The sequence below is a fragment of the Chelon labrosus genome (genome assembly GCF_963514085.1).
Source record: "Chelon labrosus genome assembly, chromosome: 18".
In the NCBI taxonomy this organism is placed as follows: Eukaryota; Metazoa; Chordata; class Actinopteri; order Mugiliformes; family Mugilidae; genus Chelon; species Chelon labrosus.
In genome coordinates this window covers 16,561,596-16,576,688 of record NC_140351.1, presented here as the reverse complement: position 1 = coordinate 16,576,688, position 15,093 = coordinate 16,561,596, and the positions used below count along the sequence as shown (strand labels likewise).

The 15,093-nt window shown below is 41.1% G+C and overlaps 1 protein-coding gene across 1 annotated transcript; it reads right to left on the bottom strand.

Moving 5' to 3' along the window:
- Positions 1-6,781: 6,781 nt before the first annotated feature.
- On the bottom strand, positions 6,782-14,904 carry mettl4 (methyltransferase 4, N6-adenosine; the record flags this gene model as incomplete). The annotated part of the gene is made up of 8 exons (XM_084566328.1): positions 6,782-7,093; positions 10,735-10,826; positions 10,908-11,014; positions 11,101-11,275; positions 11,848-11,917; positions 12,209-12,572; positions 13,953-14,018; positions 14,668-14,904. The coding sequence occupies 8 exons, from the start codon at positions 14,902-14,904 to the stop codon at positions 6,897-6,899; spliced, it is 1,308 nt and encodes a 435-aa protein (XP_084422454.1). The 3' UTR covers positions 6,782-6,896.
- Between the last annotated feature and the right edge of the window lie 189 nt (positions 14,905-15,093).

Here is a 15,093-nt window from a genome sequence, read left to right as displayed (position 1 = left end):
TTCATTTATGCTCCTCGCAAAGCAGAGGGAGGAAGTGTGACTGGTGAAACTAACAGACGAAGAGATGGACGCTTCAACACAGAGGCACAGAAATAAACACATTAACATGTTTCTGCAGAGCCGCAGCCTTTCCCAGCATGCACAGGGTAAAAGGCAGGAAAATACCTTGAACGGCAGGTTAAGAGTCAGAGGACAAAATGTACTGATGCTCACATTCAGACCAGTGGGCAATTAGGAGCCTCCACTCCACCTGACATACATTTTCCATGGATGTGTGGTGAGAGGAGCACAGCATGAAGCAAAACCCACACCGTGACAGGAAGGACTAATTAATGTAAATCAAATTATAATTGAACACCAAAGATGTAAATAAATAATTACAAAATTGCATCTGTTATTCAGAAGAATAAAGGACATCAGGTCTTTTTACCACTCTCATCTCGTTATTTGTCAGCTTATTTTCCTCATCTTTGGCCAATTAGTCTAACAATGTTTAGACATGTGGCTTTGTTTTTGGTGCAAAAGCTCAACCTGAATTATCTTGCACGGAAAGAAATGAAGGTGCAGTAGACACCAGCTGAAAACATGGACAAACAATATATACTCCCTTTTCAAATCTGTTTTTGGTCAATGATAATTAAAACATATTTTCACCTGAAAACCTCTGCTGACATTAGAAATGATGAGACTCAACCAAGTCAGTAAAATGGCAAGTTGTTAAACCAAAACAATGAGCTTAAAGATGCTAAAATGCTCATGGCTCAAATGAGGATTTTCATCACCGCGACTGAAACCAGCTACATTAAACACAGTGATGTAATGCATTGTCCAAAGGACCTTCTTTGTCCACCTGTGCACAAAATGTCAGACAGCTTGTCTTTGCACCAGCACAACAGTGCACAACTGCACTGAAAGCAAATTAAAGGACCAGCCATAGGTCGCCATTGAAACAGGTACATCAGCAGATTTGTTTTGCACAATCCTGACCATTATTGTGCTGTTTACATGTTCCAAAACCGAGTTGTATTTTCATTTTAAAAGGACACTAAACATATTTTGACAGCACGGCATAATCAAGAAAAGACGATTAAACAGAAGAGTATCCACCTTGACATTTCCTTTCCGTGTTTACTGCAGCAGACCTGCAAACTGTCTCCCACTGAGAGGAAGATAAAGCTATACCACGCTACTGATTTTCGGCACTGTTGATAACAATAGTTCATGATGGTGTGTCCACAGAGGTTTGCAGAAGTTTGCAGCAATCCATGAGACCTTGTAACAGTGTGAAAAGGTAAAATAAACTTTTATCCAAGTGTTATTTTACTTGTTTACTGCCCACCGAGTTTATGAGAACAATCGGTGATGTTCCCTTTGTGCATCCTATGACACAGCCTTTTAGATAATGTGGCTGTTCAGCATCCTGGTCAGGATAAAAGTGTGAGCTCTTCGAGCCACAGCGTGTTCTTGTAAAAGTACAAGCTCTGCAGCGTGTCTCGATTTAGATCTGAAACACGCTCTTCTCTCCTTCTCTTTCTCTTCATATGTATATTTAATGGCAGCCAGATATATCGTGTCCCCTTGGGTGACTTTGAAACATTGCATAAAGTACATGGCACTACGTTAAATCAGATTATATTACCAGGAGTCTACATCCTCATAAATACATTCAAGATATTCGGCAAAACATTTGCTTTGATTCTCAAATTTAGAGTTAAATGAATCCTTTGAGGAGATAAAATTATCATTTGAATGTGTATCGGAAAGGAAATCAAAGCTCACCACACTGCCTGTACAAGGAGCCGGATGAATAATGAATCTGAGAATATGAACTAAGTGTCCACAATGAACTAAATAACAATAAGAAGGTGTTGCTGATTCTTTGGCTGCACAAAGAAAAGAAAGAAGAGCAGACTCAGTTATAAATACCTTGTGGCGGTATGTCTTTTGACCACAAAACTCCTCCTTAGAAAACGTACTAAAGCTGCAGCCATAAACATTTAGAGTTGGTGGTAATACATTTACATCTTGGGAATCGTCTCTACGTCTGCACACTTCGGATTTCACATTCCCTCTGAAGATGCTGACTGACGAAACTACTAAGTGCCGTTGCTGCTCGTTCATTGTAGTTTCTGCTTTTCAGAAGTCTGAGTGTGTCTAGCAAAGACAGCACAGAGGACAGGGCCGTGGGACCGAGGCAGACGAGGAGCGGCAGCACCTCTTAGGAAATAATTATCTCTCTCATCCCCCCCTCAGTCTCCTCTGAGAGATCTAACCGTGACGGCTGCCAGTTTGCTGCACGGCTGTCTCGAAAGCAAAGACTTTGTTTTTCCTCTGTGAGCGGAGTTGTTGACAAAGCCTCTGACCATTTACAACAAAATTCTCTCTCAAACCCTGAAATATGTCTAGCAGTTTACCATTGGATCTCTTGTGACAGCTTACACACTGCAGCGGCTGCACAAAATAATTCAGTACAACTTCAGGGCAATGAGCAAAAGAAAACTTGTTACGGCATAGCACATGTGGTTTCTCACAGAAAAATTAGGAGTACATGTGTTTTAGAGACACATAATGCATAAAGGACCCAGGCTTTAGATGTTGATCCATCATTTATCTGTCATTTCATTTGTCATCATCATTTTTTTATTGTAACACGCCCTCAGGGCTTTTAACACTGTAGCAGCAATTGATATGACTTAGGGTAGGGTATATGTATATGTGAATATATATATATATATATATATAAATATAGGTTTACCTTGATCAGAATGCTAACAAATCAAAAAGAAAAGTGCTGGATCCAGTTTGAAGGAACACTGTCGTAATATTTGTCTGTATTTGTTGTGTTTCCATGTACGCTAGTATCCAACAAATAATCATAGAATAAAAAATGCCTCGTGTGACCACCTCAATCAGAACAGATTGGCCGGATCGGAAGGACTTCTCAATCAGATTTAGATTGATGGTGTGTAAACCACCATGTAAAATATAGGCACGTAATACCCACTAGGCTGTTGATCTGATCTTTCTGGTTGGGATATATACGTTATTTGTGTGGCGTGAACATGAGCTCAATGGAGCTTGAATCAATGCTGAAACTGTAGATCCATCTTCTTCTGTCTTCATCTTCTGTATTACATTTAGTGTTGTTAATAAAGTTGTGAGGAAAACAAAACTTCTTCTGCTGTTACGTTTCCAACAAATTTGATATTCTGAAGCAACAGAACCACATTCATTAAAAAAAAAGTTTCATTCTGATTGGTGTTTTGGGGTTTCATACATAACATTATGACCACCTTCTTAATATTGCGTAGGTCTCCCTTGTGCCTCCAAAACAGCTGAGAATCATCAGAGAATGGACATGGGCCTTCTGAAGGTGTCCTGTGGTGTCTGGCAAAAGAATGTTGGAGGCCTTTGGGTCCTGTGGGTTGAGGGGAGGGGCCTCTGTGGATCATCCCACAGATGCTTGATCAATTTGGGATCTGGTGAATTTGGAGGCCAGGTCAACACCTTGTGCACATGTTTTTTTTTAGACCGTTTCTGTGTGTGTGTCTGTGTCAGGCTGCATCCTGCTGGGGAAGGCTGCTGCCATCAAGGAGTGTCATTGCTATGGGGTGGGGGTGTCTGGTCTGGTCTAGGTGGGTGCTACATGTCCAAGTAACATCCACATGAATGTCAGGTCCAAAAGTTTCCCAGCAAAACATTGTATTCTCACAAGATGGTCAATGTACTTTATTTCTCCTATCAGTGGTTTTAATGGTGTGGCTGATCGGTGTATCTTGAAATCCCGGATCAGAATGTCTGACCAGGTAACAGAGAGTAACACTGAGTCAAACTCTCAGCATGATGTCTGGTTTTATTGTGACCATACTGGCTTCAAAGTGTTGATTCGTGTCATTTGTTGGTTGAGTCAATTACAGGCCATCAGCCTTTAAGAGGGATTAGGTGGGTGACTCGGTGATGTTCTTAATGGATCCCATTTATGGCTGAGAGAACAGCACATTAGCTGAAACTGAAGTAGGTTTGAAGGAAATCAGATGTATGAATGCTCTTCTGTCTCCTGCAGCCACCACCCACAAAGCCGATACCGCAATCATCTGATGGACAATTTGAGGTGACGCTGCCTTTTTCCTGTGTTCAAAATTCACAGTGGAATCAGATAATGAGCTACCAGGATAGCAAAACATCAGTAAAACAGGGATTGCTTTTATTTTTTATTTTGCTCTAGTTTTGACGCAAGGAGCAGGAAAGCTGGAGGAAGAAAGGGGCGACTAGGTCTTCGTGCTGGTGCTTTGTCTTGAGTTTGACAGGACACCCTGCTTTCACTGGCGCCTGTAAGAGAGATGATGACGGTGGTGACTTCATTCTGCAGTGTGTTGTGGGCTTTTAGAGGCCGATTGCGTAGTCTGAGAACAATAGGGGAAGGGGAAAAAAATAAATGGAACCGTGACAGAGTCAGATTTCAGGTAGGCTCTGGATGTTTCTCCCACAAAAGAAAGCCAGCAATAGAGGCTTCTGTTGGAAATGTATATCAGATGCATTTAAAACTTTCGCAGATAAAAAGTTAGCAAAGTTTGGGAACCTTCACCATGTGGAGTCGAGTGGTGGACGATGCGTCACGCAGGCAACTTCAAATGTGTGACACGCTCGAATGTGATCTTTTATGGCAGGTTTTATAAAGAGAACGAGAACTTCAAGGACCTTTTCTCTGATTGACGGTTGTTTCCGTGGGAATGCAGACAATAACGGGAAAGCCTTGAAGACCTGGCTGGCACTGTTCAAGTACCTCTCCACCTCGACTTCACAAAAGATGTTTAATCTCACGCGCATCAGTTAAATTTGATTCATCTAAATGAAAGCAGACACGCATTGTGATGGCAAATTAGAAAACCTGATTTCTTAAGGACGGCACACACACAGATCCATGTATATCCAGGCAGCATACAAATACGAATCAATCCATTTTCAAAGGCGTTCACAGCTTTTACTGGTTAGATAGCATTTCAGTAGCAAAGAGTAGCCATTCTTGGCAAAAAATGACATTGCCCATCAAACTTAGAGTGTTCTTGCTAGAGTCTAGAAAGCCAGAAAACACGATGATGTGGCCCTCAGTCTGAGTATAATAAGCCCAGCACTGAGTTCACACTCCATCCATAGATGAACAAGAATTCAGGCCCACACCAACTAAAGTACGATGTGATAGCGCAAAGGGTAGCACACACCGGTGCCGATTTGTTTTACTGTACGCCCACCAGCAATGACTGATTTGTCAGAGGTCCAGAAGGGAACAATGATGACGGAGTATCCTACAGAAACTAAGGGCATGGAGAAGTCTATGTTGGAACAAACTTAGTTTAAGTCCAAGAAGAGCATGGCTTTCCAGCTAAAAAAGAAACTCAGAGGAAAAGACATGTACAGATCGCTATTGGGACAGTTTCTACTTGTCGGAGAGCACTAAAGAGGGATTGAAGGACTGGAACCATACGTCTATGTACTCATCTATAGCGTGTATGCAATTACTTTCATTACCAGAGGGGGGAGACAAAAGTTCTGCTCTGAATCTTTAAAGGCACACCAAAGTAGGTTTCAGTGGATATTGTGCATTTTTGAACCAAGTTACCAATTGAATCAGGTAACTGGAATTTTGTATTTTCCACACATGCGTTCCTTGTGGTAATAATTACAGTCGTCATGAGAACTAAAATAACTTCGTTTGCAGGTAAAAGGCCACAAGACGTTGCTGAAATATCTGGAAACAAAAAAATATCTGTTGAACTAAACAGAAAAATGTTCACTTACAATGAAAACTCAGCAGTGTGCATTTAGTATTACCCAAATGTAGCTGTATTTAACAATAAAAAAAGATCACTTTAGTTAGTGTCCAGTCATTCAATCTTGATTAGTTAAGATAGAAAATCTGTAAAATTAAACAGAAAACCATAGATACTAAAACTTTCCTCGACAAAGTAGTCCTCTCCTTCTCGTTCTAATTTACGGTGAGACAGCACAGATAAGGAGAAATTGACATATAGACCAGTGTGTTTGCTGTGTGCGTTAAAGAGAGAGAGAGGCGGAGAGCGTGACGGGGTAATGTGTAAGTGATCCTGCCGGAGTCACACTCTGGCTTCATTAGCCGTGATGTGTACTGCGCCGCAGGGGCCGTAACTCATCCTCATCTGCCTCAGAGGCAGCCCCGCTCGTCCACACAACACCACCAGACTCATTAGAGAGGCCCCACCCGGCCGGGAAAAGGCAGGTTAGCCGACAAGAAAAGATCATCTTTCACTGGAAACAAGGAAAATTCAGGGACAAACTGTCTAAGGATAGAACCGGGTGTTCGTGACAGTGCAAAAGCAGAGTGGAGGATACATCGGTGTTAAACCTTTGAGCAAATCTCCTCTTAAAGGAAAGCAAACCACGATGTATTTGATATGAAAGTGTTGTTTCTTTCATTGTGATTGGAGAACATTTTGAAATTCAGCTCAAAACGGCATGAAATGAGTAAAAATAGAAATACTTTGATCATCTTTAAGACGCACATTGTGCCAGAGTTTACTCAAAAGGCAAAGTATAAAAAAAGCCTTGCGTGTTGTTTATCTGATTGCAGTGTGGGAAGTTAGGTTCAAAACAGCTACACATAAATGCACTTTCATCTCACCAAGTACATCATCAGACTTGTGTTTCGCCATCTTAAATATGTACCCAGACCAAAAAAAAAAAAAACAGAAATCAAAGGTCCGGCATGCATGAAGAGCACAGATCAAAAGGAACTGGTAGAGAAGTATTCTGGCTCTAAATCTTTATTAAACAAAGTGAAATACTGATGCGACAAGGGTTGAAGGTCAGTCAGTGGTTGACAGCAGAGAGAAACTGACGGGGAAGACAGGAGTACAGAACATTCATGTGGTACCAGGTTTGTCTGTGCAGTCATCCGTGGCCTCGTCTTCACAAACGTCATCCGCTGGCGTCAAAGTAAAATAGCTCGTGTGTTGAAATTTAAGCACTTCGTTGCCCCAGCTGGTCCATCCTGGTTGAAGGCTCCTGGCAAACAGCTCCAAGCACGTTCCTCCAGCTCCAATGTATGGCTTCAACACCTCTGTGAGAAGGAAGCAATGAGAAAGAGGAATGATCATTATGGTTCGATACATTATAGGAGAAGGGCCGGAGTCTCCACACCTTACTGGGTATTAACTCAACATTGTTCAGACAACATATGCCAACATATTATTTTCCCTAGAAACAATCAGCATTGCCTTTGGGTTGTCACACCAAGCGGTCGGCTGTTTGCTGGTGTTGGATCAAGCATCTACAGCCATAGTTTTCGGGGCACCGAACTGTTGCCACTAGTCAGCATCTAAATTTAATACATTTTAGATCGATTTATCAGACAGCTTGCTAGCCCAGTAGCTCCTCTAGTTTCCCCTTTTGAAAGACGAACACAGACTACTGCCACCTGCTGGTCGGAAGAGTTATTTCCTTTTGAGGAGGTGCAGAACACATGCGCTATTTCGCTCTCAGCTGTAGTCTTTCTGGTGTGTTCAAGTGCAGCGTTTTCTCACAGACACAGGTGACGTGAGGTTCAGTTTTAGCTCTTGAAAGAGTAACACCAGCCAGTTTATTTGAGTTCTTTGCTTGTTACCTTGTAACAGGCAGAGGACAGCACTGGCAGCTTCCCAGCTCCTTCACACTAGAGTACAGATTCCTTTGTGTGGAAACTGGCAGTGACCTTGGCTTTATAAGTGATGATATTCCAGGAGAGGCACACCTGACAGATACGTTTCACTTCCTCTGCCCCTGTGCTGCTCTGTCTGCTCTTGTGCAGGCTCAAACCACCCTGACACTCGCCTCAGCCAACACTCAGGGAGTTAATGAGCTCAAAAGCCTGAACCCCAAACCGATCCAGCCTGCACAACGTGCTGTCCTAACTCTCTTTTTTTTTTTCTTCCTATGGACGTCAGAGAGACAAAGTCAGAGTGTGGAAAGGCCAAACATGCAGCTCTCGGACTAATGCAACCCCAACTGGTGACTCAGCTCTCAAAGTTGAATAGAGCATAAAAGGCCTAATTACCTTCTTAACTTTCAAATGGGACAGTGTATCAAACTTCTGCCAAGAAAAGCCCCGAGGCACAGGAAGGTGTTACCTACTACTGTCTCGACAAGTAACACATTCAGTCTTAGATGTCCTGCCTTGCAGGCACCTCGTATTCTCTGCAGGATTAACTATGAGAAATCAGAAAACTAATTTTGCTCCATTAGTTAGTTCACAGTACAGTAGCCAATAATATTGATCTCTAATAAACAATCCCTTGATACACTGCTCATCTCTTATTTACAGTTTTGTAAATCAAATACATGCCACATCAACATGGCATTGATTATACAGATCAATGATAATGATCAATTACTTTGACTTTCAGTGCACATGTGTAGTCCCATAAGGTCTCACTTTGGATTCATATTCATTTACTTCTAAAGGGACATATCACAGATAACAGAAGTAAACTTTATTGCACTGATGCAACTTGCTTATCTGGTATCTGTTGATATTGATATTAAAATCCGAAGCAGTTGGAGCTTATTTATGCTCACTTTCAAATGTGCTTTTTAAAAAAGCCCCATTCAATCTGGTTTTGATCAATTGAAGAGTATTTCTCAGGTATATTTGATTTTTACAGTCAAACCTAATCTCAGCCTTGCATGAAGAACCTCACAGTAAATCTTGCATAAAGTTGCACTAGTGCACCAGTCTGCGATGTAGCGCTGCAAACATAGTGGCGAAGAGCTGGACTTCGCATGATGGGAGCATGCGTACACTGCCCTGATTAGTTTGAAATACATGTAGATAATGTGTGTTATGTAAAAAGTAACCAAATAAACATGCAGATCACAAATCAATTCCTCAGTCATAAGTAAAGTAAGTCACACAAATGGAAGCCAATGTTAATATTAGGAAGTGGTCACTATTTATAATCCCAAATTGGGAAGGGACTTTCACAAGTCTTAGAGTTGCACGGGGGCCCTAATTAATAAAAAAAAAAAAAAAAAAAAAAACGCGTCTTTCAGCACTAACACTTTTCTTTTCTGCAGCATGACCATCTGGCGAGGATGTTTTGTAGTAATGCTGTCTCTTATCTCTCCATAGCAACCACGAATGTCAGTGACAGGAGCCCCATCTGAGAGGAGATCAGAAGTGGGTCAGAGTTTCTCGGCGCTGTGGGCTCCGGGGCCGTGGCTTCACGCCGCTGAGGCTGCCCACTGACGGGAGCAGACCTGACACGCTCAATACAAAGAAAGCGCGGCCGAATTACAAGGATGATAGCTTGAGAGAAAGAAAGATCAGGGTGGATGATGCCAAAAGGTGGTGGGACACGTTTGAGTTTTCCAGCAGTTTCATGATCTATTGCAGGATTAAATAAGAGGTTGCACATACTGCAGGAGAGAAAAGGAAGAAAAACTTCAAACCGCTGGGTGTTAAATTATCCTCTCTTATATTTAAATAAATAAACTTGTCGGCTTTTGTTGGCAGCTTGGATCAAAACGTCCTAATATTTCACTACACACTGCAGCTCACACTTATTACGCTGACAGATCTGAGACACACCCACGACCAACAGAGATTTCTCACTTCTTGCAGAATAAACATGCATAGTAACACAGAGTAGACGCTGCTCATTCTGGCCATTTAGTCATACACATTTAATTACAATGAACAATCAAAAAGTACCGCGCAAAAATCCATTTTCCTATTGCTTTGTCTTCGAGTTTTTGTGCAGCTGAGTCACTGTATATTGTGTATCCAAGTTCAACTAAATAAAGGTGATGTTGTGCACAATACAAGTGTTACAAACTATGAATAATACCCTCCACAGCTACAAATAAACTAACTGGAATAAACAAACCAGGTCTGATTAACCCTGCTGAGAGGCTTTGCCATGAACAAAGAATCACACATGGAGACAGAACACAATCTGTATCCTAATCTACTTAATCTCTATGGTATCACAGCTCCACAAGAACATAATTATGATTTAAATCAACGCACTTTAACAATTTCCAGCTACTTCCTCGAGATGCAGGCTTTTTTTTCGGGGCTGGTGAAAGGGCACCGGCAAACACAGGCCGTGCTTTGCTCTCCATACTGCACAATAAATCGCGTTCCCCCGAGAGGGAGTGAAATGACGTCAAGCCTTTCTTATTCACAGTCTCTGCATATTCACTGTCAAGGTCTTACATTGATTACAAGTAGCAGAGTGCATGTCGGAGTCAAGGCTCGCCAAACCACAATCAGAGCAAGAGGACAAATGTGACATGTAAGCAGCAAAGGTTCCCGCTCGGAGAAATCAAACCTGTCACAGACTCGGCTCCGGTTATTATAAATAGACCACGCATTATGTTTTTAAGCAGCTTTCTTTCCTCTTATGTGGCGGTCTGCAGCCTGTAGTAACAAGTTTCTCCAGTGGCATGTTATATAGTAAAAAGTGTAGTATTTCTACAATGCGTGATTTCATAATTATTTAGTTTATTTCCTACACTAAAGTAGGAACAACTCTGGTTGCAATCAAACAAAACAAAGACATTTTAAGTTTCACACATGCAAACCTAAAGAACTTACAGACGTGGAGTCATTGCTATGTTATAGGGGAGCTTATCACTCAAGCTCTACGTCAAGATAACAGTCATACATGCTGCAGCATTGCCCTCTGGTGGAACAGTAAAACACTGTGTTTGAAAACGTACCTGATAGCGAGGGCTTCTGGGAGTGCAGAGCTGATGGGACGCTGACAATCAAACGCCGAGCCTCCACGGGAACCTCTGGCCTCTCTGGAGAGCTGAAAACGGTCAAAAGTCCGAGAATAAATTATTTATGTCACACGTATCATAAAAAGCAACACACATCAAACACTTTCCACCTTGCTGAGGGATCAGCAGAAGGACGATATCTGCCCAGCACCAGCGTTTCATATGGCTTCTTGTGCGGTGAATCCAGTGGAAACACGAACTGCCCAGATGTGGTGACCTGAGGGGGAAAAAATAACCACCATGAGGCATTTGAAATGACCCCGAGAGGCACTTTAGAGTTTTATTAGTTTAGAAGTTCTGTACCTTGACCCAGAACCACTCGGCCACAACTTCTACCCCCCAGTGTGGATACAGTTCATCACGGACAAATCGCAGGTGGCTCGGGCGGTTCGTCACCCAGGCAACCACTAAACAGTTTGGAGACGCCAGGCGGGGTATAGGGAGCCGTTTCAGCTGGGACGAAGGCAGAGAACTGTATCTTCAGTGGGAAAAATTAAAAAATGAATAAAATAACTGTTACTCTTCTTACATTTTTAGGTACGCTAACTTTTTCTTGTGCCACCATCATAGCGACGTAAGGCAGAGTTGATTATCTTGATGACTCCTGACTGAAGTTTGACACAGATACTCAAGCTAAATTTCTTAACATTGCCTAGACTGACTGTCACTCAAAAATATTCTATCACTATCGAGATTTATCAATGATGGTCCTCCTGTTCCACCAGAGGAAGATCTTTAGCCAGGTTGAGGTTGATTTTGACTAAGTTTAAAAATAACATGTGTGCTTTTGATGAACGACAGAGAGCATTGTTCTGGTTCTGCATACTGAGCATGGAACTAAGATCTGAGGCCTTCTGATCTCAAGTGGTCGCTCTATTCAAGGTGTGAACATACGTATTTAGAGATACACACTTGTGATCAGATCATCAAGGATGCATGTTCATACCAGCTCTGAACAGGGCCAACATTCATACATCTATGCCCTGAGGTGAATCAAGTCTCTATCAAATATATCTTCTCACTTTGCTAAATGCTTGAACACCAAATTACCTGCGACTCCTTTTCACAGACTTGTTTTCCCATGGTGGATCCATAACTATTAGGTCAAAGCTCCTTCCATCTGTGTGAGAAATGAGTAGCAAAGTTAGACTGGGGAACAACAAACATGCTGCGACTTGAAATGATGAGAAATTACTGATGAGTCATACCAGAACTATTTCCATCTCCACATTCATGGGGTCGATTATGTGACAAAATTTTAATTGCCTTTGATGCTTTTGTCAAATGTCAAAATGTGTTACCACAAGCATGCAGTGAGGCATTTTAATCCAGATGTTGTGAAATATTTATTTTTTTATATTTATTTCACTTTCTGACCCAGATGTATTTTCCCATGCAGCATTGTACTCACGTTGGACTAGTGGTTGTATTCTTGTGAAATCAGAAAGCAAGAAAGCTGTGTGAGGTGGTATTACATACTCCTCTCCCATCAGCGTAACCACTGCTGCCGAGTCCGCCCTGCTCTCTGTCACCCGAGAGAACAAGTCCACATGTGATGTATCCTCAGCAACAAGTAACTGAGTGCAGTCCTCCTGGTCCTCCTGGTCCTCCTGGTCCACCAGAGGAAGATCTTTAGCCATTTCACAAAGAGCAGCAAGTCTGCACTCCTGGGAAGGAAGAGGCTCTCTCACTGCGTCTGTGTCTCCGGTCAGAAATCCCAGGGGTCGGGCCGAATCCACCAAGGACTTGGTTCCCTCCAGTATAACACACCTGATCTGCGTCATGACACATTGCAGGGATTATTTTTGTCTGGAGTGTGTACTACACTCAAAGTATAAAAACATTCTGCCTGACAGATGCTGAATTTGTATTTATTGTCCTTTTATTCCAAATAGTTACTTTAGAATCTGAATATATAAACATATACAGTAAATTATTATGCATTATTACAGATTAGACTTTACAGAAGTATATAAAGTGGCCTTGACTTTGCCCTCAGCATAATTAAAGCTATTCGTAAACATTGATCAGCATCATCGATTAGAATCCAATAGTTTTCGTGCTAATACATACAAATACATTATTATGCACTATCACGCTCTGCTGATTTAACATTATACTCCTGTAACAAACGTCAGACTCGCCACAGAGTGGAGGATGAAAATCTGTGTCAAACCCAGTCAGCTACATCACCTCAAATGAACCTCAAACAGTGACAGTTTGTTTGAAGTTTCTCCTAGCACCATGTGCAACGCCGCTATTTTTATTTCAACTTTCACCGTTGCGCTTTATGTTAAAAACCTTTTTGAACACGCGACTTGGTGACCCTCGAGACCTAAAAAACAGATGCTGAGGTTAATGTAAGGCATGTGAATGAATGGTTGAGTTCACCGTGCTTTCGTTTCCTCTTCTGCAAGTCAGATTGATACTCAGAAAACTTTTACGAAAGATCTAACAGCCTCTTATAAACTATAAAATAATAAAACAACCCTGCAATATACCTATATATAATCGGCTGATGTTTTATCACTGGATCATGAGTTCAAAGTTCAATCAATGAACCCTGAACTGGAAATATAAAAACAGATGTTGATGTTTAATTAACGGACTTACCCTTTAAGTAAAATGTTGAATTCACAACTTTTATGCTCATATTTCTTTGCAGTATGAGCCTGCATTTAAATTAATTTAAAACAGCACTGAGAGCATGTGTACTTGTAAGTGTGGATGATTGCTTGCTTGCTGAGTTGTTGTGAATTGCTTTCTGTCCAGGGTGTACCCCGCCTCTCATCCAATGAGAGCTGGAAGTTGCTCTGTCTGTGAAGCTTTAAATTTACGATATGTACTTTGGTCTCTACCAGCACAAATCTTTTTCAAAAAGAATGTCCTGTATGTAGGGGAAGTGTGAAGGCCTGGGCATAATAGTCATTTGTGTATTACTGATTTTATCTTTTATTCGTGATATAGTATGTTTTAGTCGTTCTTTCTTTTTATGCTGTGCATCATTATATTGTATTTATTATATGTCATATTATATTCAATATTTCCTTTTATTCAACATAGTATTTTTATTCTACACATGAGAAAGTTCATTCTGTGGATAGTGAGAAGGAACCACAGCATCCAAACGTTAAGTAACGAGAGAGTAAACCTACCTTTTCATGAAAGGCCTGTGAATCAATCTCCCCCTGGTTGAGTTCACTGTGGTTTCGTTTCCTTTTCTGCAAGTCAGATGGACACTTCCATATATGAAAGATTTGATAATGCGTCTATAAAATAATAAAGCAACCTCGTAATGTGCCTATATGCAGTCGAACTATATTTTAACACTGACTCATCAGTTCACAGTTCAGCCAATTAACATCAAATAAAAAAAAAGAAATGGGTGCATATATTCATTCAGTATTTTCAGAAATATTGTTACAAATGAAAGTCTAAATTCATTAAGAACTCAAAGAGTAATGGTCAAAAAAGAAATAGTATTGCCAATTCTAATAAATATTCAAGTATCAATTGTATGTTGTAGCTAACACAGATATGACGCTAGATAAGTTTTAAAAAAATATTAAAAAATGATACAATTCGATAATTAAAATATTAAAACCAACTGTAGTTAGTTTCCTACCATACAAAGTGTACCGTACACATGGAAGTAGCAAGTATTTACATTTGAGAAGTTGCTACCAATTAAATTATATTTAAGAAATATAGAGAATATCATAAAAATAGAAATTACTAATTAATTTCGAAAACATCTGAGCTGAAGGGAAACAAATAAAATATGATGGGGATCAATAGGGCCCCAGCCCAACAACAAACTTTAGTCCCGAGGGGCAAAGTGTTGTGTGGGACCTTTGCAGCAGGATTTACCTTTGACGGTTTGACTGTTTTCTGCAACATTTCCGAATTTCCTGCATCCACCGAGGCACTGACGCTCACATCACTACTACAATGGCTCTTTAAAATCTGAAAACACTGTCTTTTAAAAGAACACTTTACACGTGACTTGTGTTTATCTCTCCACCGGATGCATTGTGAATAGCCCTGATCAATGAGCGAGCGTGCATCCAAAACCCAGCCATGGCTGTTCTGAAGCACCACCGACATTGTTTTCAAACTATAGAAATGCGATCTAACGTGTAATCTCTCCAGCTTCAGTTTAGTGCAGCGGATTGGATCCCCGCCAAATGTGCACGAACAACTGCATTTCCCCGAAAACGATACTGGAAGTCGAGCGCGGCCTGTCCCTGTTACTGCATTGCGGAAATAGACTATGTATGACAATTTTGTCCCAAC